Source organism: Coturnix japonica, chromosome 18 (assembly GCF_001577835.2).
Source record: "Coturnix japonica isolate 7356 chromosome 18, Coturnix japonica 2.1, whole genome shotgun sequence".
Lineage (NCBI taxonomy): Eukaryota > Metazoa > Chordata > Aves > Galliformes > Phasianidae > Coturnix > Coturnix japonica.
Window position 1 is genome coordinate 3,891,990 of NC_029533.1, and position 23,698 is coordinate 3,915,687.

The following is a 23,698-nucleotide window of genomic DNA, read 5'->3' on the forward strand; positions in this document are numbered from 1 at the left end:
CCTGGGGACAGCACTGCTGAGTAGCTGAGGACATCGGGACGGCTCATCTGCCTCCCCACACATCTCTGCTTCAGTATTTATAGCATTCACGTTATCAACTCGAATCAAAATCATGTGACGCTCCACTAACTTGCACTGCAGGATTAATTCATTGCCGGCTTTTTCTACCTTCCCCCCTCCAAAGGGAAAACCCGAAGGTGCTCAGTGCTCCCATCTGCTCTGTGCTGCGGCTCTGGGTGCAAGGAGGGATGTGGGGGGGCACGGGGGGGTTGGCTTATCCCAGGGGACCCCGCAGGATGGAGGGTGGAGCGGTTTACATCGTCCCCATCCCTGAGCTGGGTGTCCCTGGGGAAGGCATCGCTGCTGGGGATGCGGGTGGGAGGAGGAGGATTATCAGGGGCAGGTGGGGACAGCGGGCTGCTGTACTAATGGGGGGCACCTGCAATGGGGGGGGGTTTATCTCGACGGACATGAGAGGAAGGGAAACGGGACACATCGGGGACAGCCGTAACCCCGAGCCGAGCGGGCGGGGCGGATGGGCCCGGCCCAGCCCCGCATTGGCGCAGCAGCCCCGGCGTTAACGCGGAGGCGGTGCCGGGCGCGGCGCATCGCGGGGGATGCTGCGGGCGGGGGCCGCCGCTGTTCAGCCCCGGTACCGGTCCCGGGCCGGAGGGCGCCCGCTGAGCCCGGCCCGGCCATGGGGGCTCTGACCAGCCGGCAAAACGCAGGGGTGGAGGAGGTGGACGTACCCGCTAATTCCGTCTATAGGTACCCCCCGAAATCCGGTAAGCGGAATGGGGGGGTGCTGGTTCTGCTCCGCGTTGGGGAGGGGGGACAAGGTGCGACCTCCGGTTATGGAGGGTTTCCCTTCATCCCGCGGCCTCGCTGGGGTCGGGGATACCCCTGTGTGCTCAGTGCTTAGCATGAAAGCCCCAGAATTATGGGGTTGGTGCTGGGGAACACGCAGGGGGCAGGGAAATCCCTGGGAACATCCCTGGGGCTCCCCATTTCCAAGAGCCCCGTCGTTAGCTCAGCCTCTACAACTTGCCTGAGTTGTTACTACTTTAATTCCCTGATTATTTGTATATGGGATCTGAAAGCCGTTGCTCTCTTTGCAACTCCATGAGGAGCTGGAGCTATTTACTGCTCCGGTTTAAATTCCCGGGAGGATGCAGGAGGATGGGATGGGATGGATTGGACGGGACCCCTCCTTTCCCTCTGCTCTGCCCCATAGCAGCCCCCCAGCTCTGCCCGTCGGGCTTCTTTGCCCTCACCGAAGCTCAGCAGCGATGTCTGTGCCGCCCCGAATCCGGCCCTGTCTCAAACCTTGTGCGTGACCTTGGAAAATTGGTCCCTCCCCTCTGTGCCTCGGTTGGATGGAGCTGGTGACCGCTGGGGGGGGGAGGGAGGAGAAGGGGTGACCGTGTGTGGGGTGGGGGGGGTCGCAGCAAGGGAGCTGTGTCCTCGGGGGGCACTGCAGTAATAGGGGTATGTGAGGATGGTGCCCTGGAGCACTATGGGGATTGCTAGAGCATCCTTGCGGCAGGGAATATTATTAATAGGTAACTATTTTGGTAGTTAATAGGATAAAGGTAAATGCTCGGATCGTTAGCGCTGTGACAAATTACTTGCTAATTACGAATAAAGACCTCCTTAGGAAGAATCAGAGCCGGCACAAACCCTACCCCGGTCCTGAAAGCTGTGCCTGGCTCTTCTCTGTTTGATTTGAACCCCTCAGCCCAGCTGGACCAAGGCTGCACATCTGCTGGGGGCTCAATGGGGGCTGAGGCAGCTTCCCCACCTCCTGCTTCTGTGTAGTGTGAAGGCCTCCATCACTTTGGTGCCAGCTGCAGCCAGACAAACCCCTCTGTGGGTCTGGCAGGGGCCTGGTGCTGTCAGCGAGGAGCTCTGTGTGCATATAGGGTTTTTGTGTTGGAGAATGTTGTCCCTGCCCCAGGGTAGCAATCACGCCTAGCTGAGCATCCCTGGATGCATCTCAGCTGGAAGAGGCCGTCAGGCTGATGTTTACCCACAGCTTTCAGGGTTAAATTGGGGTTTTCAGGTGTGCTCAATGGGGTTTCAGGTGTTCCCACTGGCAGAGCTGTGGGACCGTATCCTTGGGGAGAGGGCAGGAGGAAGGGATGGGACCATCTGCAGTGTGTTCAGGCTGGTGACTGCAGGAGATTAGGGCTGTCCTGCTTTAATCTGAGAGGGATTTGCCTCTGGCACTGCTGGCAGTGATTGCACTGTGTGCTTGTGGAAGCAACCACCAGCTTTGTATGGGGCAGTGTGGGGCTGTGGGGCATGGCCCTCTCTGTGGATGTGACTGTGGGGTGATGCTGCGACCACTCCCTGACCCCATCAGATGTTTCCTTTTCTCCTCTCTGGGGGTCTCCATCTCCTCTGGGCAGGGCACAAATAAGATTAGTTAAAGCTAATGTTGTGAAGTGAAGGATGGGATTTGTTTTAGCGGCTCAAACCTGGCAGGGAGGTTGGAAGGGAGAATGATTCGGGGCTGTTTGGTGTGGGGACAGCTGCCGGGACCCCAGGCTGGGGCAGGTCCTTGGTTATAGTCCCTGGCTGAGGCTGATGCTGACCCACAGGCTGGGGACAGGATGAAGGGGTAAGCCCAGTGGGGACACCCCATGTACCAGGGACACCCCGTGGGTTCCTGTGGGGCGAGGGCTGACACAGCAGATCCTCAGCCAGGGCTTTGTTTCTCCTCCCTCTCCAAAGCAAATTAAATTGAGAATGAATCAGCCCGCATTGCACAGCTCCTCAATGCCCTTGGGGAAACAGGGACACAAGAAGCACTTGGCGGTGGGTCAGTGGTCTGAGGGGGACCCCATGGCCATCCCTAAGGAGATGCTCAAGGAGAAAAGGGGCTGATGGCATTAGCAGCATTGGCTGTGCCTGGGCACATCCTGCAGCACGATGCTGGAAGGCGTGTGGATGTGGTTTTGTTTGCCAGGATCACTGAGCAATTTGGTTTTACTCCTATGGAGCAGCCACTCGGTTCCCCTTGCACACAGCCGTTCCCACACGTTCTCTGGGCCTCTGAAGTTTAATATCTCATTAAAGCTCAGCTTTCTCTCAGCAATGTAACTGTCCTTGACAGGCTCTCCTTCCCCTGGGGCAGGTGTTGGGGAAGGGATTATAATTAGCCGATAATAAGAGGGCTTTCGCTGGAGAGGTGCTTCCCTGTCTGACGTGCCTGCAGTCTCTGGCTCCGTGTTGCTGGTTTCCCAGTGGTTTATAGGGCAGAGCCTGGCACAGCTCAGAGCTCAGTGCCTTCTGCTCACCCTCCTTCCCGTGGGGAAGACAAAATCACACCAGGTTTTTACCTCCTGCCTCTTTAATGTCTCTTGCTGCCGCTGATGGCTGCAGCACTCAGCCCATGTAAAATGTATGAGCCTACTGCCAGGCTGCCTGCCTGCAAGCAACCAGGTCAGGGCTGCATCCCATGAGCTGCCAAAGGGATGCTGAGGGATGCAGCCGTGCAATGGGGAGCCTGCAGCACCCAAGGGTGCTCTCAGCCTCCAGTGTGGAGGTTGAGTGACAGCAGCTTGGACCACATAGCAGATACTGGGATACACTGTGGGAGCCTCCAGCAAGCTGTGATTGCAGCTAATGCACAGAGCCTGTGCTCTGCTTTTCAGCTTTCCCCCCACTGCCTGCAGGTTTGAACGCTGCCTTTTTCCATCTCCTCCTCTTCTCCAAAGTCAGTGTCACAAGAAGCTCAGGATGGCTCTGGTCAACCCCCCCCCCCCCCTTCCAGGTTGTGCTTTTCTCTTGGGCTTCTTCATGTGGCTGCATCCTTCCTGTGGGAGCCACCTATAAATTATGCACGTGGAAAATGGGACCAGAAAGCAGCAGGCATCAATAATTGACGGTTGGCTTTTCCTATCTGGAGCACTGCATCCCCACATCCCCATGTGGCTGCTTTGGCGAGGTGGCCGTGGGGACAAAACCACTCGGAGCCATCTGTGGCTTTGTGGTGGCATTGCTGCTGAGGGCTCAGGAGCTCTGTGTGCTCTTTGTGCTCAGCCACGCTCTGTGTTTCCTCCCCAGGGAGCTACTTTGCCAACCACTTCATCATGGGAGGCGAGAAGTTTGACTCGACGCACCCTGAGGGTTACCTCTTCGGAGAGAACAGTGACCTCAACTTCTTGGGGAACCGGCCTGTGGTGGTAGGGATCAATGGGAGTGGGCTCTGCCTGTTCTTCATCCTGTGTGAGGGCAGAGACTGCTAAGAGCGCTGGGTGTGGATTCTCTGATGTCTAATATAAAGGCTGAGTGCTTAGTGCAGCCTGTCCCTGTGGGTCCTGATCCATGTCCCCACTGGGGCTGTCCGTCCACTTGCAGGACTAGAAGTTGCTGCCATGTCCCTCCTCAATCTGAGCTGGTGGAGAGGTTTGTGAGTGTATGGAAGTACCATCAGGACAGGGAGATGGGTGCCATCTCCCTTCAGTGCTGCTCTGCTGTTGCCCATCTCTCCCCTGCCCCTCTATTTGACCCTGCAGCACTTTACCTTCCAACTGCTGCTGGTAAATGAGTGTGGTTGAGCTCCTCCCCGTGAGATGCAGGCAGTTTTGTGCTTGCTGCTTTGTGTTCACCTGCAGGGCAGTGGTAGCTGCAATGAGTAGTTCAGTCTTGAGAAGCCCTTAGTTTGTTCTCCAAACAAAAAGCAGCAAAACATATTCAAGGTGACAAATCTGATGGCATCAAAACTTTGCTGCTGAGCCCAGATGAGGGTGCCCACTCCATATACTGCAGCTTTTGGATGTTTCTCTCCTTGCTGCCTGCTCACCCAGTAAGGAACACTTGGCTTTCGTGCCCTTGCTCTAACAGTAGCGTAGTAGCAACTGCCCACAGTGCAGTTCCCATGTCAGGAATCCCGACAGCAGACTGTCAGGAGCAGCAGGGAAGGCAAAGGAACAGCTTGGAAACAGCAGAAAGAATTAATACAGCACTGCAAATGAAATCACATTGCTCAGGCTTCATTAGCGCCGGATGCGAGCGGCTGCGCTCTGCTCTGGGGCTGCTGTCCCCATACACAGGGGGAGGTTTGGGGTCATGGGGTCCTACATGGCACTTGGATGTGGCACTGGGGTAGAAGCAATGCAGGTATCTCTGGTGTTGCCTTTAAACCTTATCTTGGCTGCTATTTTGTGCTCTGGGCTGCTGTGACAGGGTTGTTTTTTTCCTGTTGCATTTCAGCTTGGTTTAAATCAAGGGAATTGAAAAACTCCTCTAAATGCCCCTTTTGTGATTGAGCAAATTTGGCTTGCAAAATTTCATTTGAAAAAAACACAAAAACCCCAAATAAACCACCCAAAAAAAGGGCCCACGTGTGGGTGTGAAGGAGCCCAATGCTGACAACCCATCAGTTTCTGTTGCAATTTGCCTGCAGTGCTTCCCCATTCTGCCCAGCCAAACCACCAGCTCCTGCCTGCAACCCCAAACTTGTGGGGGTGGCTATAAGGGCCCCCCCCTTATACAAGGGCTGGATGGGGTGATGTGCCCTGGGTCCCATGTTGGGTGCTCCTCCACCACCCATCCATGAGAGCTGTGCTGCACCCATTGGTTCTGGACAGCCTAGTGGGGCCATGGGGTGTTTTGAGTATGAAAAATGAGCAGACAGGTTGGGTTGCTTTGTGGTGGAAGATGGGTCGTGCTGTGGTGTAGGTCCAGCCCATGAGCTTCTTCTTGTGTGGGTCAGGGCTGTGGGTCATGCTTGGCTCTCATTTGCTCCCTTCCAGCCCCACCAGGCAATTCTGCCAGTGCCCCTGCAGAGCTCTTGACTTGTTCCAAATCTCATTAACTCCAGATTAATGACTCAGCAGCCCTTTTCTCCTCCCTCAAGGGAAGGGAGAGTGTGGCAATTTCAAGGTGCCACGGATTAATCCTCAAAGCACCTTGTGCCACCCACCGCCCACGTCTGGTCCTGTGGGCTGAGCAACACCAGCCTGGGTTCAGCTGCCCGTGGCCATCAGGAGCAGACAAGAGGGACCAGCTTGCTGCCCTTGGGGTCCTGCTGTTTGTGAGACCCTGCTGGCCGTGGGATCCTGCCTGTTCCCTGCTTGTCCCCTGCCCCACTGCAGCCACAGGGAAAGTAGCAGTGACTTTCCCACGTGAGGGTGCCTGGAACATATAAAATGGGTACCAGGAGGGATGAGGGGACCAGAGCAATGAGGGGACCCAGGCAACTTGGTTTGGTTTGGTCCCTGTCCCAAAGCACCACTTAAATCCAAACCTCTTTGGCTTTTGCCAGTGTCTGCCATCTGTGCAGGCACTGGGGGCTCTCCTGGTGCTTGGCTGTCCCTTTGGCATACAGTGACAGCTCATTGGTGAGCCAGGCGTTAATCCCAACGTAAGCTGCTCCAAGCTCCTGTCACTCTGTATTTAGAGTCCCCAGGGGAGGTCAGCCCACCTGGGAGACATCTGAAGAAGGGGCAGAAGTGGGGGGAGATGCAGCGAGGTCCTTGTGTTCCCCCTGGTATCCCCCATTTCCCTTGGGTAGCTGCAGTGCCAAGAAGAGGGTGGCTGCAGGTGACATGGGAAGCACAAGGTCACCTTGGAGGGTAGTATGACACCTCTACTCCTTCCCTCATGGTGTTGCTGCCTGCCCAGCCTCCCCCCCATATCAGCTCCCATTGTGGACAGAGGCTGATGGGGACCCCACAGCCCAGACCCCATCCATCACTGGATGAAAACAGAGGCATGTGTGCCTGTTCTTTACTGCCAGGCACAGAGATGGCTCCGTGCTCCCTCTGCCCAGCCTTGTCCATCAGCTCTGTGCTGCAACAGCAGGCTAAAAATACACAGCAGCTGCCTGCGGGGCTGGGGGGAGGCAGCCATGAACCTCGACCCTATTTCCCCTCATCCTACACCCAAAGTGGTTTGAAACATCCCTTCTCTGTGTGCTGGTCCCCTGGTAAGCTGTCCCCTGCAGGGTGATGTCCTTGTTGCTGTAGTGCCGTGTTACAGCATGGGTATGGGGTCTGCTGTGGCTGGGGGGGGGGAGTGCTGGGATCTGGTTTAGCCCCATTGTGGATGGCTGGTGTATTTAAAGCCCCCATAGTCAAAAATGAACCAATTCCCAGTGAATGTGGTTACGTAAGGGAAGCAGATGGGGAAAGAGCAGCCCCTGTGATGGTGTTTGTGATGGCTTTGGGGTTTGGCTGCAGGGGGGAGATGCTGCTGTCCCACAGCACTGGCTGGGGGCTGCTCTGGGGGCTCTATAGGGCAGGGGGTACCTTCACCATCACAGCCGGATCAGGGCTATGGCCACGTAACTGTCTCTCTCTCATCCTCAGTTCCCTTACGCTGCTCCACCTCCTCAGGAACCCGTGAAGACCCTCCGGAGTCTGATCAACATCCGCAAGGACACCCTGCGCCTTGTCAAGTGAGTACCTGGGGACGGTCCCACCCCACTGTGTCACATCAGAGGGGGCAGAGCTGTCCCTGCATGGCACGACTGCGCTGGGCCACACTCGCATCCTGGCAGGATTAAGCAGGGCTTAGCACTGCCTTTGAAGAGATTGGCTTCTTTGTTCCTTCCCCCACTTCTGCTGAAGGCTGAGGTTTGGGATTAGGGCTGAGAGCCACCTGCAGCACCCATCCTTATGCAGCCTGACCCTCAGGTCAATTACACCCTTCCAGTGTGCCTCAGTTTCCCCTGGAGGAGGGTGATTTGTTAGGTGCTGAGGGGACTTTGACACCCTCTGTGCTCCCCAGGTGTTCGGAGGAGGTGAAGACTCCAGGGGAAGAGGTCAGCAAAGCCAAGGTGCACTACAACGTGGAGTTCACCTTCGACACCGATGCCCGTGTGGCCATAACCATCTACTACCAGGCCAGCGAGGAGTTCCACAATGGGGTGGCGAGGTGAGGAGCCCCAGCCTGACATGCATCCTCCCAACACAGTGTGACCCCCCCCAGAGCCAGGGGGGATCTGCTGTTGGGCTTGGAATATCTCCCTGCAGAACCTTGTGGGAGCTGTGGCCATGCTGAGGCTGCAGGTGGGCTCCTCACCCCTGCACGTCCATCCCCATCACTGGCCCCATATGGCCGAGGTCTTTGTAGCCACCACACCCTCCAGTCCTTTCTTGCTTCTATTCCCTCGGTGCTGGAGATGAGACCATGTCCCATCCTGTTCCCACCAGGGCTGTCACTGTACCCTCTTGCCCCATGAGTTATTTTAGCCCTTTTTAGGACTTCTTGCCCCAGCCCTCACACACATCCAGCAGGGAAGCAGAGAACCAGTTCTACTTGCTCCCCTATTCACCGTGAGCTGGAGGAGTGCAGGGATGGTGGCACTGCTGACACTGTCCTCTCTCTGAGGACAGCTACATCCCCAAGGACACCAGCCTGCAGTCGGAGACGGTGCATTACAAGCGGGGTGTGTGCCAGCAGTTCTGTGTGCCCTCCCACACTGTTGACCCCTCAGAATGGACCGAGGAGGAGGTAAGCACTGCCAGCCCATAATGGACACAAAGCTTCTCTCCTTGCTGCTCCTGTGTAAGCTTTTTCCTTTGGTCTGTTCACAGTTGGGCTTTGACCTGGACCGGGAAGTGTTTCCTATGGTGGTGCATGCAGTGGTGGATGAAGGCGATGGTGAGAGAAGGGAAATCCATTTTCCTTGCTGCCGTGGGCTGAGCTGGCAGCACAGTCAGGCAGCTCCTGCCCTCGTGCCATCCCCCTTCTCCTCGTGGGGTCTCAGCCTCTGTGCCACCATGGCTCTCTGTGCCCTCAGCTTGCCTATTCCTTGTGTCTTGCAGAGCACGCCGGGCACAGCCACGTCCTGCTGGCAACCTTTGAGAAGGTGAGTGTGGGGTTGGGGCCATCCTGCCCCCTCCCAGGCACTAGCCAGAACCAGGAGAAGCTCTATGGGGCTCAGGAAGGGCCTTGAGCTGCCTTGGGGTGCAATGGAAGCAGGGGGCAGGCAGGCACTTGGGCATACTGGGTCAATCCCAGCGGGGGTCCACCTCTTTATTTTCTCCCCCAGCACGCTGATGGCACTTTCTGTGTGAAGCCCCTCAAGCAGAAGCAAGTGGTGAGTGAACTTCAACCCTGGGTGTCCCTGTAGGGACTGGTCACACCATGTCCCCATTCCTCACTTTCCCTGTGCCTCTTCCAGGTGGACGGGGTGAGCTACCTCCTGCAGGAGATCTATGGCATCGAGAACAAGTACAACACGCAGGACTCCAAGGTAGAGCCTGCCCTGGGTATTTCATTGGCATGGCTTAGACCCCTCAGATGTGATCCTAACCCTGCCCTATGCTGAGGCCCCAGACCCAAGTGACTCTTATCTCCCTGCCATGCAGGTCGCTGAGGATGAGGTGAGCGATAACAGTGCTGAGTGCGTGGTCTGCCTCTCGGATGTCCGTGACACCCTCATCCTGCCCTGCCGCCACCTCTGCCTCTGCAATACCTGCGCTGACACCCTGCGCTACCAGGCCAACAACTGCCCCATCTGCAGGCTGCGTAAGGGAGGAGCTCCCACCTTGTTTCTGGGAGAGCCTCAGGCTCCAGAACGGGGCTGCTTTAGAGCTTTAGAGCTCCTTTGGGATGTGCACCAGTTTCAGTTTTCAACCTATCACTCTTCTTCCCCCTCTTCCCCAGCTTTCCGAGCCTTGCTTCAAATCCGAGCCATGAGGAAAAAGCTGGGACCCCTCTCACCCACCAGCTTCAACCCCATCATCTCCTCACAGACCTCTGACTCTGAAGAGCACTCGGTCAGCGCTCAGGAGAGCTTCGGGTGCCCCACCGGGGTGGGTTGGGGAGTGCTGGGGTTGGAAATGTTGGGGGGGGGGGGTAAGGGTTTTTAAATACAAGCAAAAATGCAGGCTGAACAATTGCAAATAGTGTGGTAGGAGCAAGCATTGCCTGGCTTATATAATAATAATGCCTGCTTGGTTGGAAAGACTGCAGATTTGGGGCTGTCATGGGAGCGAGGAGTCTGCCTGGCCTCTGGTTTTGGGATGGGGATGGGCATGGGGGGGACAATGTAATAACCGGGGGGGCTCTCACCCCATTTCCCCCTTCACAGTCCTCAGAGAACATCCCCCCAGGCTACGAGGTGGTGTCGCTGCTTGAAGCCCTCAATGGGCCCCTGACGCCCTCGCCGGGTGCAGGGCCGATGCGGATGCTTGGGGAGGGTCCCCCCGGTGCAGGACCACTGCCCTCCTATAGCAGTACCGGCCGCCTGCCCCCCCTGCGGGCCCTCTCGCCCCTTGAGCGGCTCTCAGAATGTGCCCCACCAGGGCTCAAGCTGAAGAAAAGCATCTCCAAGTGAGTAATGTGGTGTGGGAGGTGAGTGGGGAGATGCGTGTGTGGGGGGTGACCCCTCTATTCTACTCCTCTGTCCTGTAGGTCAGTATCTCAGAACTCCTCCATCCTGCCCGAAGAGGAGGATGAGAAGTCGTGTACTGAGTCAGAGCCCAGGGTCCCCAGGAGGAAATCTCCTGCCAGGCTGGAGGAGGTGAGCATTCAATGTATCCCTGGGTGAGGAGGTCTGTGGAGGCACAGGGTTTTGGGGTGAACTTCTTTATCCTATTGGGGACCATGGAGTCTGGATGTGGGTTGTCCCTTTCCTGGTCATCTTTTGGGTGACTGCCCAAGAAATCTGGACCTGCACCAGCTTGGTGCCATCCCCAACAGCAAATGGCTCTATCCCTTCCTTAAACACCCCACAAAGGCTCCCACCCACCAGCTCTTCTTCCAGGAGTGTGGCATGACACCGGAGAGTGAGAACCTCACGCTGTCCTCATCGGGAGCCATTGACCAGTCCTCATGCACCGGGACCCCGCTGTCCTCCACCATCTCATCTCCAGAAGGTACAATGACCTTCATGGCCTCAAAGGGTTTGCATGGCCCTCACTCCATGTCCCACTCCTTCTGTTAGACCTGCTTTTAATTCCCCAATGCTGTGCTCCCTTCAGAAGCTGCCAGCAGCAGCCTGGCCCAGTCCGTCATGTCCATGGCCTCCTCCCAGAGCCAACACTCACAGATCAGCACCGACACCATCTCTTCCATGTCCGGCTCCTACGTGGCCCCTGGAACAGAGGAAGAAGGGGACATGCTCCCCTCGCCTGCAGCCGCCAGTGCCACCAACTCTGATGGAGAGGTACAGAGGGTGGCAGCCCTCGTGCAACACCATTGCTTCCTTAAAAAAGAAAATAACCAATTATTTCCCCCTTCTTTCCCACCTGTTCCTGCAGTCGACACCTGTGGAGTCCCCAGATTTAAACTTTGTCAGCATCTCAGCTGAGGAGCACGATGCTGAGGTACGGCGCGGTGCAGGGAGCCGGTGCGATGGGGTGCCCCATTGTGCTGACAGCCACTGCCTCTCTGTGCCGCAGGGCAATGACGTGCTGGAGGATGAGGATGTGTCACCCACACAGGAAGATGGTAAAAGGCCCAGATCGCTGTTTTTCCTCTCCACTTTCTGTTTGGTGTCAATGATGGGGTGATGCTGTGCTGTGTCCTCAGTTCTTGTGTTGTGTGGGAGAGCACTGGTGGCTTTAGAGGCACTGGGGTTGGGGGTTGACCCTGGATGGGTGAGATACCAGCAGGATGGGGATAGCTGGGTAGATATGGGGACCCTGGGGCACGGAGCAGGTGATGAGTGGAGCTTAGGATGTGAATCCCCGCAGCAGGATAGGTGGCAGTGTGGAACCAGGTACCCAGTGGGGCAACGTGTCCCATGCAGCGGCTGTGCTGGGTGAGCAGCAGCTCCCCAGGGGCTGTCCATGCAGGAAAGGTGATGATGCTCCTGCAGCCCCTCCATGGGATGCAGCTGGAGCTGCTTCCAGGGTGCAAACTGGGAAAGTATCTTTGTGAGGGTGTGATTTCCTTGCCAAGAAGGTCTCTCAGCATCTCTGTAAACCTCTCCCTTCACTATCCCCGTCTGTGCTGGTTCCCATAGGAAGGGGTTGCAGAACTGTTTCTTTTGGGCTACTTTCCTCTTTTTCACTCATCCTCGATGTGCTTTCACAAGTCAACATGTGCACAATGAAGGCTCCTCTTGCTGCCTCCCATGCACTCAGACAGCCAAGGAAAGACATTGTTTCCCTTGTGCCACATAGCCTGGATTACTTTGGAGAGACAGGAAGGCCCCCAATGTGCCCCCTCCTCTGTTTGCAAGGCTCTCGGTAACAAAAAGGCATCAGACCTCTCTCCCTTTCAATCTGAACTATCAGCCAGGCTGAGAACCACGAGCCTGGTTGTCTTGTCATCAGCAAACAGAGCAAAGCACAGCCCCTGTCCTGCAGGAAGGCTCTTGTACATGGTGAGGTCCAGGCAGGGAGAAAGTGGGGGCTGCTCCTGGCCTTTCCTAGCACCCCAAAAGCCAGCACCACCTTCCTCATGGGGAGCTCGGGTCAGCTGTAAGCCTGCTTGATCAGACGGCAGGAATTAAGGTGCTCCTGCTTTGACACCTTAGGACATGAACCCATGTGTGCTATCAACAATGCTGCCATTGCTATTTGGGATGCCCCCCCACCCCTGCAGCTGTGTTGCAGGCATCTTATGGATGCACGTCACCCAAGAGCTGGTCTCTTGTCACATATCTGGTGCTAAGAAGCAGACCTGCCTCTCTTGCCCCCCCAAAACCTCCATGCCACATGCAAAGCTTGGCTCTTCAGCTTCCTTGGCATCCCCGCGGCTGCACTGACGGTGCCGGATTGAGGGGCTGTGAGCCCCCAGCGTGAGGAAGGAGCAGCTCAGTGCTTTGTTTGCTTTGTTTGAAAGGAGGTGGGGAGAGGAGAATCCCCGTGCCCCCCTCCCCACGTGCACGCCCCACCGCGCTAACTGCATTAACTCCCTTCCAGGCCCGAGGACAGGCGCTTTCCTCGGTCTGAGGTGTGACAATAACAATGACTTGGGCATCGCACACGTGAAAGCGCTGGACAATAAACTGTGCTCTGAGGCCTGCTTACCTGGTGAGTGGCCACTTGCTGAACATGAACTTGGGGTGGGGGGGATGCTTCCACTCCTCCCTGCATCGCCCCTGCCCTTTGGATCCCTTCATCTCCATCCCATCCATCTCCATCCCATCCCTTCCAAGCGGCCCTCACAGCCCGTTCTGCTGGGCACCAGGCACATAGAACCACCCCTGGGTCTGGGTGTCCTCCTATCCCCACTACAGTGCCTGCAGATGTGCTTCACTGAAGGGTTTGTCCCATGGTTGGTATCTGCTGGGACATGGCACCTGAATGGGCACCAGCCTCTCCGCAAGTGGCTACAAGGCTCAACCAGATCCCACAGTGTGGTTTGTGGTGTTTTGGGTCAGGCCATGAAGCAGAGATGCTCCAGCCTCAACCAGGTGCTGCTGGATTGGGACACTGAGCTGCCTGCCTTCCCTTCTCATCAACCATGGAGATAAAGCTCTCCAGGTCCTGCTGTCCTCCAGCACAGCCCCAAAGCTCCATCCCTCTTCTCCATCTTTTCACACTATTTCTCCCCTCTCCTTCTGCCTTTGCTCTGTTTCTTTGCTCCTTCTCTCCATCCCCTTTTCTCTCTTCTTTCTCCCCACCCCAGCCTCCTCCATCCACGTGAAAGTTCATGTTCACTCTGTGCCAACCCCGTGCTTGTGTCCCCCTCCTTGCCTAGAGTTGCTGAAAGGTGACAAATGTATTGGCAATAAGGGTAGGGGACCTGCAGTTCTGGCAGGCTCCTCTCTGTCAGTGCAGAGGGATACAAATGGGGGTTAAAAAAAGAAAGCCAAGAGGAGCCCCCTCGTTCAGCTCCATTCAGTCTATGGCAATACATTTGTGGACCAGCTGAAAGCAACTCTGCCCCCACCTGTTACTTTAGGCTGGAGAAGGGGAACAGGGTGGTGGGGTGGGGGGGGTGAGAACTGCCTGGCCCCACTGGGTGGGGAACACCTTTCCTTCCCCATTCCCTTTGGGAAAGCTTCCTACACCACTGCCTCACCTCCCGGCTGCCCTGTTCCTGGTGGTTTCTGCTTGGGAGAAACACAGCGAGGCTCTTGCAGAGGAACAGGCACTTGCCACAGCTGCCCCATACCCCCCCCCCAGCAGCACCTGGCATCCCTCAGGTGCCCCTTTTGGTGCCCAAGCGCATCCCCCTCCGTTGTGCCGAGGGATGGAGAGCTTTGCAGCCCAAGCAGCCGCAGAGATGCTCTGGCAGTGAAGGATGAGGTCTCCATCCTTTGGTCCTTGCGTTTGCCTGGTGGCTGCTCTGCTTGCGAACCCTCTGTAGGCATTGCCTCTGGGGCTGATGGGGGGAGAGTGGGGAAGGGGCTGCCTGGATGGCAGTGGGGATGGGAGCACAGCTGTTGGCATGAAGGGAAGGCAGGGGCTCTGCCTTGAGGGTTTGGAGAACGCAACATGCTCCCTGCATGGTGGAGGTGCTGGGCTGGTTTGGGTGCACTAAGTGTCAGAGCTTTGGCAGAGGTTGAAGGCTTTTAGCAGTGAACCAGGGCTGTGAACTGACTCTGGCAGGCTCAGATGTGAGCACATCCACAGGACAGACACAAAAACAAGGAGTTTTTCTATGGAGTATCTTGAAAGCTTAGTATTGTTGTGACCAGAGAGGGTTTAGAGACTGGTTTAGCTGTGATTAGATCCATGGGTTGTTTTTAGCTCTCTCTATAATGAATGAAGGTGCAGGACGTGGCTTATCGATGTGGAAATACTCGTCAGTCCCTAGTGCTGCTCTGAGATCTTTCCAGATTTCAGATATCTGGTGGGTAAATGCTTTGGGAAGAGTCAAAATGCTGCGTCCTGAGGGCTTAGGATGCAGTGTTTGAGCAAAACCCACTGAGCTGTGTCCCTAGTAGGGTTCCCTGGGGCAGAGCATCCTCAGGCTGCAGCCTCTGCTGGGATGAGGCACAGTGGGTATGGGTGGGTGGCTGTGACCCCACACCCTGCTCCTGGCATTGTCCCTTGGGAACCTTTCCAGGAGGCCCCGCATTGGTACAGAGGCACCAGAGTGACTTATTCAGTATGGAGCCCTTAATGCGATGGCTGCATGTGCCTGTGTGTGTGGTCTTTAATTACCTTCCAGGATCTGCAGCCTTGCCTCATTCTTCAGCTCCAGCCATTGAGAATCACAGCCGTCACCTCCCATATCAGCACTCAGTGGGGACGTGGTTATTCCCTCTGACAAAGCCTCAGTGCTCTCCCTTTAGCCTCAGGCTGCCCCCACACAGCCCCTGGGACTCAGAACTGCCTTGGGTGTGGGGCTGAACCTCACCATGATGTGCTTTGTGGGTGCCCCCCCCTCCAGCAGCACCAACGCTGCCCATTGTGGTGTAGGTGGTGGTGAGCACATCCCAAGCTCTGCCTATCCATGAGCAGAGGGGCTCCATCGTCCTCAGCACGAAGCCCTGGGATCACCATCTGTAACACCTGCAGTGCCTGTCAGCAGTGCCTCCTTATCCCACACCATCCCATAGGGGAGCAGCCCTATTGCCAGCCCCTCGTGCTCCTGCGTGCTGCGATGCTGTGCCTCTCACACTCACCGTGTACCTTCTGGTCTCTCCCTGCCATATAGCTGCAGTTCCGGACTCCTGCCCCATTGACATTGAGGAATAGGTATGAGAGCTGGCGGTACCCACGCGCCCCGGGTGACATCCCTTAGTGGGATGAGGGAGCAGGGGAGATGTTTGGGTTGTTAAAACCCAACCAGGCTGCACAGTGCCTCCCCCTTTGCCCTATTCCATGTCAGGGAACCCACATCTCACCCTACAAAGAGGCCACCTCATGGTGCTAAAAGGGAAACCCCTATCTGATGCAATATTCCAGCATGGGAACAAAGATTTGGGGTTTCCAACTACACTGCCCACATTGGCAGCACCGTGTCCCCCAGCACAGAGGGTCTCCACTCCCCTGGGGGTGTTGGGGTGCAGCTCCAGGTGATCAGCCTCTAACCCCCTGTTTTCTCTCCCAGGCCCAGAGGCAGCCAACACCAATGTGTGGCTCTGTGCTCCCCCCGGCACCAGCCACCCGGAGCAGGCAGCAGCCATGGGAGCACTGCCCATGGGTGGGCTCAGCCTGGGGGACATGCAGCCCCCTGCCATACACAGAGAGTCCCAGGCACTGCCACCTCCACCTCCGGCCATTGGAATGATGGTAACCTCGAATTTTCCCCCCTGTCCCCCACTGCAGGACGGCCGGGTGTCACCTCCAAACCCCTCCATCAGCACCTTCCCTTTTACACACCAAGGTTGGGCTGGGGTCCTTCCTCCTGCCCTATGTGGGGTCTCGGGGTATTGGCCAGAGGGGAACGATGGCACAGAAGTGCCCACAGTTGTGTGTGAAGGATCAGTGTCAGCATTGGCAGCCAAGGTTCACTCTGGTGACCGTGGTGGGAGGCTGGACCCCCCCGGGATGCTGACACGTCCCCATGCCGTGCCATGGGATGCCCCCACCGGTGGTGATGGAGCTCTCCCCCATCCCCTCTCTCCTCCTGGGGCAGCGTGTGGGTTCCCATAGGGTGGCTTTGTGTGCAGGGATGGGGCCATCACCAGCTGAACTTCACTGTCTTCCACCACACTACGAGCTCGGGGCTGTGCCCTCTGCCTGGAACAAGTGCCAAAGTGTCACCCAGTCACCCAGCCCAATCTTAACATCACACTGAGAAGCAGGGGTGGACAAAGGGGATGGGAGCTGCAACCCCCCCCCTCCATCCCCATCTCCTGCAGCCAGTGCTGGGCTGCACACATGGGTTAGGGGTCCAGAGAGGTGCAGGGATGCAGCCATACAACTCTGGGGACCTCAGCATCCCAACACATGTGACTTATGGGGGGGTTGCAGGCAGCCATTGCTCCGGAGGGTCCTGGCAGGTGAGCAGTGGGCTTTCCTGGCTGCACACCCCCCCCCCCCATTCTCCCTCCGCCCCCCATCAGGGATATTGAAGAGAGAACAAACACCCAGATCGCTGCTTCCGACTCTGCTTCCAGCATGTGATGGGGTCCAAGAGTACTGTTAATAAAGGTTTATCTTACGTCCATCACAGTGTCCGCAGTCGCTGTATGAAGGCGGGCGGCGTCTCAGGGCTCAGTGTACGACCCCAAACCGGCACCTTTCCCCTCTGCTTTATCCCAGAGCCCGGCTGGGATGGAGATGTTTGATACCAATGGGGCGCCCTAAGCCCACCCCCCATAACAGCCACTAACAGCTCTTCTCCGTGGCAACGATACAACCAACCAGAAGACTCGAAGCTGTTTATAGGGCGGAGCGTCACCGCGGCAACGAGGGAAGCCTCGCGGAGCCGCTACTTAATGGCGGGCGCTGCGCTGCCGGCAAATCACGGCGGCGGGGCGGGCAGCGCCGGGGGCACGAGTCGACCCTAAGGGGGAATAGAGGAGCCCCCCCCAATCAACCTGCCCTACGGACCGGGCCCGGGGTTGTTTGGGTTTGGTTCTGTTCCTGGTTGCCGTTTCCAGAAGCTTCCTGCTCTGCCGTCAACTTTGGGAGCCGGGGGGGACGTCGTTGGGACGGGGTAAGGGGGGTGATGGGGTGTGAGTGGGGGGCGGGGATGGAGCTATGGGGCGGTCACAGTGGGGGGGTGAAGGTGGCATCGGCCATCGGGGCCGCGCGGTTGGCGCACGGAGCGGGGGGCATTCATTGCTGTTTCATGCGCAAGCCCCTCCTGGCTGCAGGAGCTGGGGGGCTCTCTGTGCTGAGCCCACTATTGGGGGGGGGGGTTTGCTCCTTTTTAGGCAGCAGGGCAAAGGGTTTAGTGCCCCTCCCTCCCCCTCCCTTCCCCCCCCCCCCCCCCCCCTTTGGACCCCCCGACTGTTGGGGGGCATCATTTGAATGGTGGAACCCCCAGCCCAACGGCTGCTGCCCATGGGCTGCCAGTGCCCAGGCCGGCTCAGGGGCCGCCCCATCCCCGGGTGACACCGGGTGGCGTTGGGTGACGGCTCCATGGCCACGCTGGGGGCTGAACATCAACCCAGCAAGGATGTCTGAAGCCTGAGCCCGTCCGCTCGCTCTCAGGGTGGGTTCAGGTTCTTAGCGGTTGTTTGGGGGGTTTAGGCTGCCGAGAGCAGCTGCACCTCGGGGAACCTGACCCCCTTATCCCCCCCCTTATGTCACTGCAGGAGCGTCCCGTCCCCTCCCGGCGCTGCTCCCCGTGGATGCTGGAGCCGCAGCAGAGCCCAGGGATGGCTGAGGGCTGGCTGAGCCTGCGGGCAGCAGAGGGGCAGCAGGGCGGCATGGGGGACTCGAGCAACCTGGACGACAGCCTGACCAGCCTGCAATGGCTGCAGGAATTCTCCATCATCAACGCCAACGTGGGCAAATCCTCCTCGTGCCCCAGCGGCCCCGATCCTCACGATTGCCATCACATCCCCGGCTTTGCCGCTCCGTGTTCCCCCCTGGCTGCTGACCCAGCATGTATGGGGATGCCCCACACCCCCGGCAAGCCCACCTCCTCCTCCACCTCGAGGTCAGCACACCTGGGTTTGCACACACAGCCACCTGAGGACATCGACTACAAGACCAACCCGCACGTCAAGCCGCCCTACTCCTACGCCACCCTCATCTGCATGGCAATGGAAGCCAGCAAGAAGACCAAAATCACCCTCTCTGCCATCTACAAATGGATTACTGATAACTTCTGCTACTTCCGACACGCCGACCCCACCTGGCAGGTGGGTGCTTTGGGGTCTGAGGGTTTGGGATGTGGGGGGAAGGGGATTGGTCCCTGTGGGGTTTGTGGTTTGCACAGGGATGGAGGTACTGATGGGAGAGGGAGGGAGAATGAAGTGGCTTTGGGACAGGGATTGTGTGTGCAGGGATGGCAGAGGGAAGGAGCCATTACAGGGGAGAGCCCAGGGCCATTTTAGGAGCGGGGAGGTGCGTGCTCGGTTCTGGTATGTGGATGTCTCTGTCCCCAGCTCCACCTTTCTGCAGCCCCCATATGGAGCTCAGTGTGTGTGAAACCCCCAAATCAAGGGGAGGGATGGGGAGGGCTCACGGGGTGATGCTGCACGTTGGATAAATCCCAACTTGAGGAAGCTCGGAGCAGAAACACTGCAGCTCTGCAAACAGGGTGGAGGGGAGGCTCTTGGAGAGGCCAAGGAGACCCCATTGCTGTGATGAGATGTGAGGCCCCAGAGGCTGGGCTGTCCCATATCTCAAATGAACCCATCCCCAGAGGTAGGGGACAGCCCTCAGCAGCTCCAAACCTGGGGTTTTTCCCAGTCCCCTCCATGCAATGTCACTGTGAGGCTTTCAGGATGGGGAGAACCTCCAAGGATCCCAATTAATTCCCACACCCAATTTACAGCACTGGGCAGCACAAAGACACTGCAGACCCCCCAGGCTGCCCTCATCTCCAGCAGCTCCCAAAGCCCATCCTGGGGCAGGGAACCCCTTTATCCTCCAGGATTGCACCTGCCCCCCCAGATCCTCCCTGCACTGCTCTGTGCTAAGGGCCACCCCATATTGCAGCACAGCTTTGGCAGATGGGAACATTGGGGCACTGTGCATCGCTGGTGGGGGTCTTTTATTGATGGGGGGTGGGAGCAGCACTGTGCCAGCATGTTGACTTTGCCCTGCAAGCTCCTGGCTGGCTAATCACCATGGTTTTAATTAAATGTGTTTATTAAAAAAAAAGAAAGAAAGAAGGGTTTTCAATCCCTCCCCACAGACACGCAGGGGGGGTGGCAGGATTGTGGCAGGGAGGAATGATAAATATGTCCATGTAACGAGGGCTGAATGAGATGTGGGATGGGGAGGGGAGATGGGGAGCCCAGAATTCAACCCACAAAGCTCTGACCCTCATAAAATGTCATTAAATGGTCAGCTTGGAATCGCTGCAGCCTGGAATGTTGGTGGGGATGTCTGTGATTCCCCTTTTCTCTCCCTTTTTCTTCTTCCTTTCTCTTTGTTTTCATTTTTTTCCTTCTTTCTCTTCCTTTCTTCCCCCCCCACTCCCTTTTTTATCCTCTTTTTCCCTTTCTTTCTCTTTATCCCCCCCCTTCTCTTTTTTTCCCTCTTTCCCCCTACTCCCCCCCCACCTTTTTTTCTTTCCAAGCCCATTTTCTCCTCCCCTACCCCAACTCCCCTATGAACACACAGCCTCTAAAGGTCATCCCACCCGTCCTCGGGGGGGAGATGGATCTATTCCTGTGGGAGCTGAGTGCTTTGGAGGGGAGCCAGCGCGCCCAAGGAGCTCTAGCCCAGCTCTGGGTTTTGTTGTGTGTGTGCCTATGTGTGTGTGTGTGTGTTTTTCAACAGCTCTGAGCATTCAAGCCTTGTTTTTCCTACTCGGCACTACGGATTATGGATGAATAAGCATAAAGATATCCAGGCAACATTAAAGGAAAAAAGGGGGAAAAAAAAGCTCTCTACCATATCCAATCTCTTAATACGGGCTTGGCTTTGTGGAGCCCAACGCTGTGTTATTTACCCGATAACTGAGTTTCCTTTCTGATTATTCACATCACTCGAGGCACATTCAGGGCTTCAGAACAGCTCAACAGGAGCAGAAACTCCTCTTTTTCTTTTTTCTTTCCAGCTACTTTGTGCTGTGGCTGATGAAGATGTGGTGAATTCACACATCCTGGGCCAGGAGGCACCCGTAGGGGCAGATAGCCCAGGATGGCTTTGCCCACCTCCCCTTGCCCCTAACAATTGGCACAAATGACCTTTGGGGGTACAGGGACGGGTGATGCCAACCCCATGGTGCTGCCCTGTTTTGGCCATGGGGACATTGGAGTGAGTCCCACCTCACCCTCTATGCAGAACTGGAGCTCCTCCAGTGGGTCTGGCCTGTTTCTCCCAATTCTCAAGCCCTGTGGCCCCACTTTACATCCAAGGAGAGTTTCCCAAGTGTTTCCTGATGGCTGGCAGGTCCTATCTCAAACCCTTGTCTCCTGCTGCTTCTTGGCTGGCTGTGAGGAAGGGAAATGACACACTGGAAACCCAAAGAGGGAAGTTCCTGTTGGGCACATGGACTAGATGTCATAACAGTGCCATTTCTGCCTTATTTACCCCCAGGATCCCAGCTGATGACCTTATACCCATACAGGTAAGTGCAGAAGGCAACGCTCAACCTCTCTCTTTTCTCTTTTGGGTTTAGAACTCCATCCGGCACAACCTCTCCTTGAACAAGTGCTTCATTAAAGTGCCCCGTGAGAAGGATGAACCAGGGAAAGGCGGCTTTTGGAAGATAGACCCTCAATACGCCGACCGGCTGATGAACGGGGCCTTCAAGAAGCGGAGGATGCCCCCGGTGCAGATCCACCCAGCCTTCACCAACAGGGCCCAGCACCAAGCAAGTGGTATGACTGGACCAGTGCCTTCCAGCTGTGCCAATGGCAACGTCCTCAACGTCAACACAGAGTCCCAGCAGCTGTTGAAAGAGTTTGAAGAGGTCACTGGTGAGCAGAGCTGGGATGGGAAGAGCGGCCGCAAGCGCAAGCAGCCCTTACCTAAACGCACAGCCAAGGCAGCCCGGCTGCTCAACACAGCCCTGCTCACCCAGGAGGAGCAGACAGAGCTGGGCTCACTGAAGGGCAACTTCGACTGGGAGGTCGTCTTCGACACCAACCTCAATGGAGATTTCGCCACGTTTGAGGAGCTGGAGCTCACACCACCCATCAGCCCCATTGGGCGTGATGTTGACCTGACAGGCCACGGGTACCATGACAGTGCACAGGAGTGGTGCGTGGCTGGGCCCGAGCAGCCCCTCTCCGAGCCCAACCCCAACAACCTGGACTTTGATGAGACCTTCATGGCCACCTCCTTCCTGCAGCATCCCTGGGATGAAGATGGCAGTGAGTACCTGTCCGGCTCCGTCAGCATGGAGCAGCTGTTTGAGCTGGGTGACACCTCGCTGCCCGCGGACATCGATGAATGGAGCGCTGTGGGATCCTTTCTATAAGCAAAGGAGCGAACCAAACCCACGGGGGCTATGGGAGGATGCTCCCTTTCTGCTGCTGGAACTTGCAATGGACAATATTTTCTATGGACAGACTCCTGCAGCAGCTTGATCAGCTTCGTGGTTATTCATAGACACACCAATGGGGAGAACACAGCAACACAAAAATTGCTTGAAATACCTTCAAAGGACACACCAGAAGTCTGAGGTCCACGAGTTTCCTCGAGAGAAGAGGTAGAACAGTACTTATTTTTTTACTTTTTAAGGAACAAAATGTAAATTACCATTTCTTTTCCCTTGCATGGAAATGGACACGGCATTCAGGCCTGCTCTGCAGACCCAACAGACAAGATTCCTGGTGGCTTCGGACTCCATAGACTACGTGCAATCTTCTCACTCCTTCTTCTTCTTTCTCTTATTCTTTCTCTTTCTGTCCGGGTTCGTTTGTAGGTGTAGCTAATTAGTTAGCAGGCAAACAGAGTCCCCTCTGGATTCTCCAAGTTCAACCTCCCTCCTGACTTGTGTGCCTGGGGAAGAAGGAAAGATCCGTAAATTCAGTCTGCCTCTTTAGATGTTTTTATATAATCTATTATATATTATATATTCAAAGAAACCTCTATTTTTTAGCATTAGGACTTTTCTTTTCAGAGTGGGATAGGGGAAATGTAGCTTGGGGGGTTGTTTTGTACTTGGGCTTATGGTAGTCGTCCTGCAAACCGAAACCTGCACAGTGGCTTTGATCAGCATTGGGTCACCCAACTCCATGTCAACGTCACCACTGTTCCTGTAGCCAAACTGTGCCGAAACTCGACCCAAAGCCCTTGGATTCCTCTGCTCCTCGTCCCCCACGGGGGGTTTTGGGTGATGTAGCTGCTGAGTAGGAGTAAGGAAAAGCTGTAGTATCAGTGCTGTGTGTCTTAGACTCACCAAAAAGAAAGAAATGGGAGAAATGTAAAGACTTTCTTCTTTGGTTGCAGAAGCACTTAGGATTGTTGTTGTGAGTTACATAGCAGGAGTACAGCTGTAGCACTAGACTCAATAAACCAGCCTTGAAAAATAAAACCAGAAACAGCCTTGGTGTGATTTGCAATGGGTAATGGGGGGGTGGAGCGGGCACCAAGGCTCCCTGATACCCCACAGCTTCAGTGGGGCTGGGCCAGGAGCTGAAGCCTGCTGAGATGCCACCACGCAGCCAGGGGGCTGGTGGAGATGTATGTAGTTGTCTGGGTGATGCTCCTTTTCATCTGTTGTTTTAATCTTTTCCTGGGCTGCAGTGAACGAATGCAAAGTGATGAGTGCAATTCTAACCTTTCTCATGGAGAGTTATTTACAAATTAAAAAGGAAAAGAAAAAATAGGTTAAAAAAAAAGCCTTTTGATTCCTTGTTTCCCTGCAGCACTGCCTGGCTGTATCTGAGCCTCTCCTGCATGGGGCTGAGTATCACCATCCCAGTCCTGCTCTCCACCTCTAAGTGGGCTCAGCAATTCCCCATAGGGAAACTGAGGCACAGACCTCATGCACGGCACCACTTTCACATCAGGGGGTCCTGCTGGCTTGGGGACACTGGGAGCTGCTCCCAAGCCCTGGAGCCTCTTTCTCTGCTCCTGGGGGGTGGTTGTCCCTGTCTTGCCCTGTAGGAACACGAGCGGGTTGTGAGCCCTCGTGGGTGTGGGGTGGTGAGAGGAGCTGCACAGCTCTGCAGGAATAGACCAACCCTCGTGGGGCCAATTACACTGAGGAGCAGCTCAGGCTCTGCAAGAGCAGCAAAGCAAAGCAGCGGCTGCAAAGCAAGTGGTGGGGGGGTCTGTGTGCTTGGGGAGCCATACACGGAGCT

At 56.3% G+C, this 23,698-nt stretch overlaps 2 protein-coding genes across 5 annotated transcripts; both read left to right on the forward strand.

Annotated features, from left to right (window-relative positions):
* The first annotated feature begins 572 nt into the window (after positions 1-572).
* On the forward strand, positions 573-16,980 carry RNF157 (ring finger protein 157). 3 transcript variants are annotated; one of them, XM_015880099.2, is made up of 20 exons: positions 573-785; positions 4,072-4,190; positions 7,320-7,408; positions 7,741-7,887; positions 8,349-8,466; positions 8,550-8,616; positions 8,781-8,824; positions 9,008-9,055; positions 9,140-9,211; positions 9,327-9,486; positions 9,625-9,773; positions 10,052-10,293; positions 10,375-10,483; positions 10,727-10,838; positions 10,944-11,128; positions 11,223-11,288; positions 11,364-11,412; positions 12,834-12,944; positions 15,523-15,563; positions 15,919-16,980. In XM_015880099.2, exons 1-19 carry the CDS (start codon positions 698-700, stop codon positions 15,561-15,563), a joined length of 2,016 nt encoding a protein of 671 aa, XP_015735585.1. In that variant the 5' UTR covers positions 573-697; the 3' UTR covers positions 15,919-16,980. The 3 variants fall into 3 exon arrangements, with proteins under 3 accessions (XP_015735585.1, XP_015735586.1, XP_015735587.1); XM_015880100.2 differs by having other exon boundaries at positions 9,625-9,737; XM_015880101.2 differs by lacking the exon at positions 12,834-12,944.
* A 230-nt stretch (positions 16,981-17,210) lies between these two features.
* Positions 17,211-22,797, forward strand: FOXJ1 (forkhead box J1). 2 transcript variants are annotated; one of them, XM_015880102.2, is made up of 3 exons: positions 17,211-17,472; positions 18,077-18,628; positions 21,064-22,797. In XM_015880102.2, exons 2-3 carry the CDS (start codon positions 18,113-18,115, stop codon positions 21,865-21,867), a joined length of 1,320 nt encoding a protein of 439 aa, XP_015735588.1. In that variant the 5' UTR covers positions 17,211-17,472; positions 18,077-18,112; the 3' UTR covers positions 21,868-22,797. The 2 variants fall into 2 exon arrangements, with proteins under 2 accessions (XP_015735588.1, XP_015735589.1); XM_015880103.2 differs by lacking the exon at positions 17,211-17,472 and adding an exon at positions 17,836-17,973 and having other exon boundaries at positions 21,064-21,867.
* Positions 22,798-23,698: the final 901 nt, after the last annotated feature.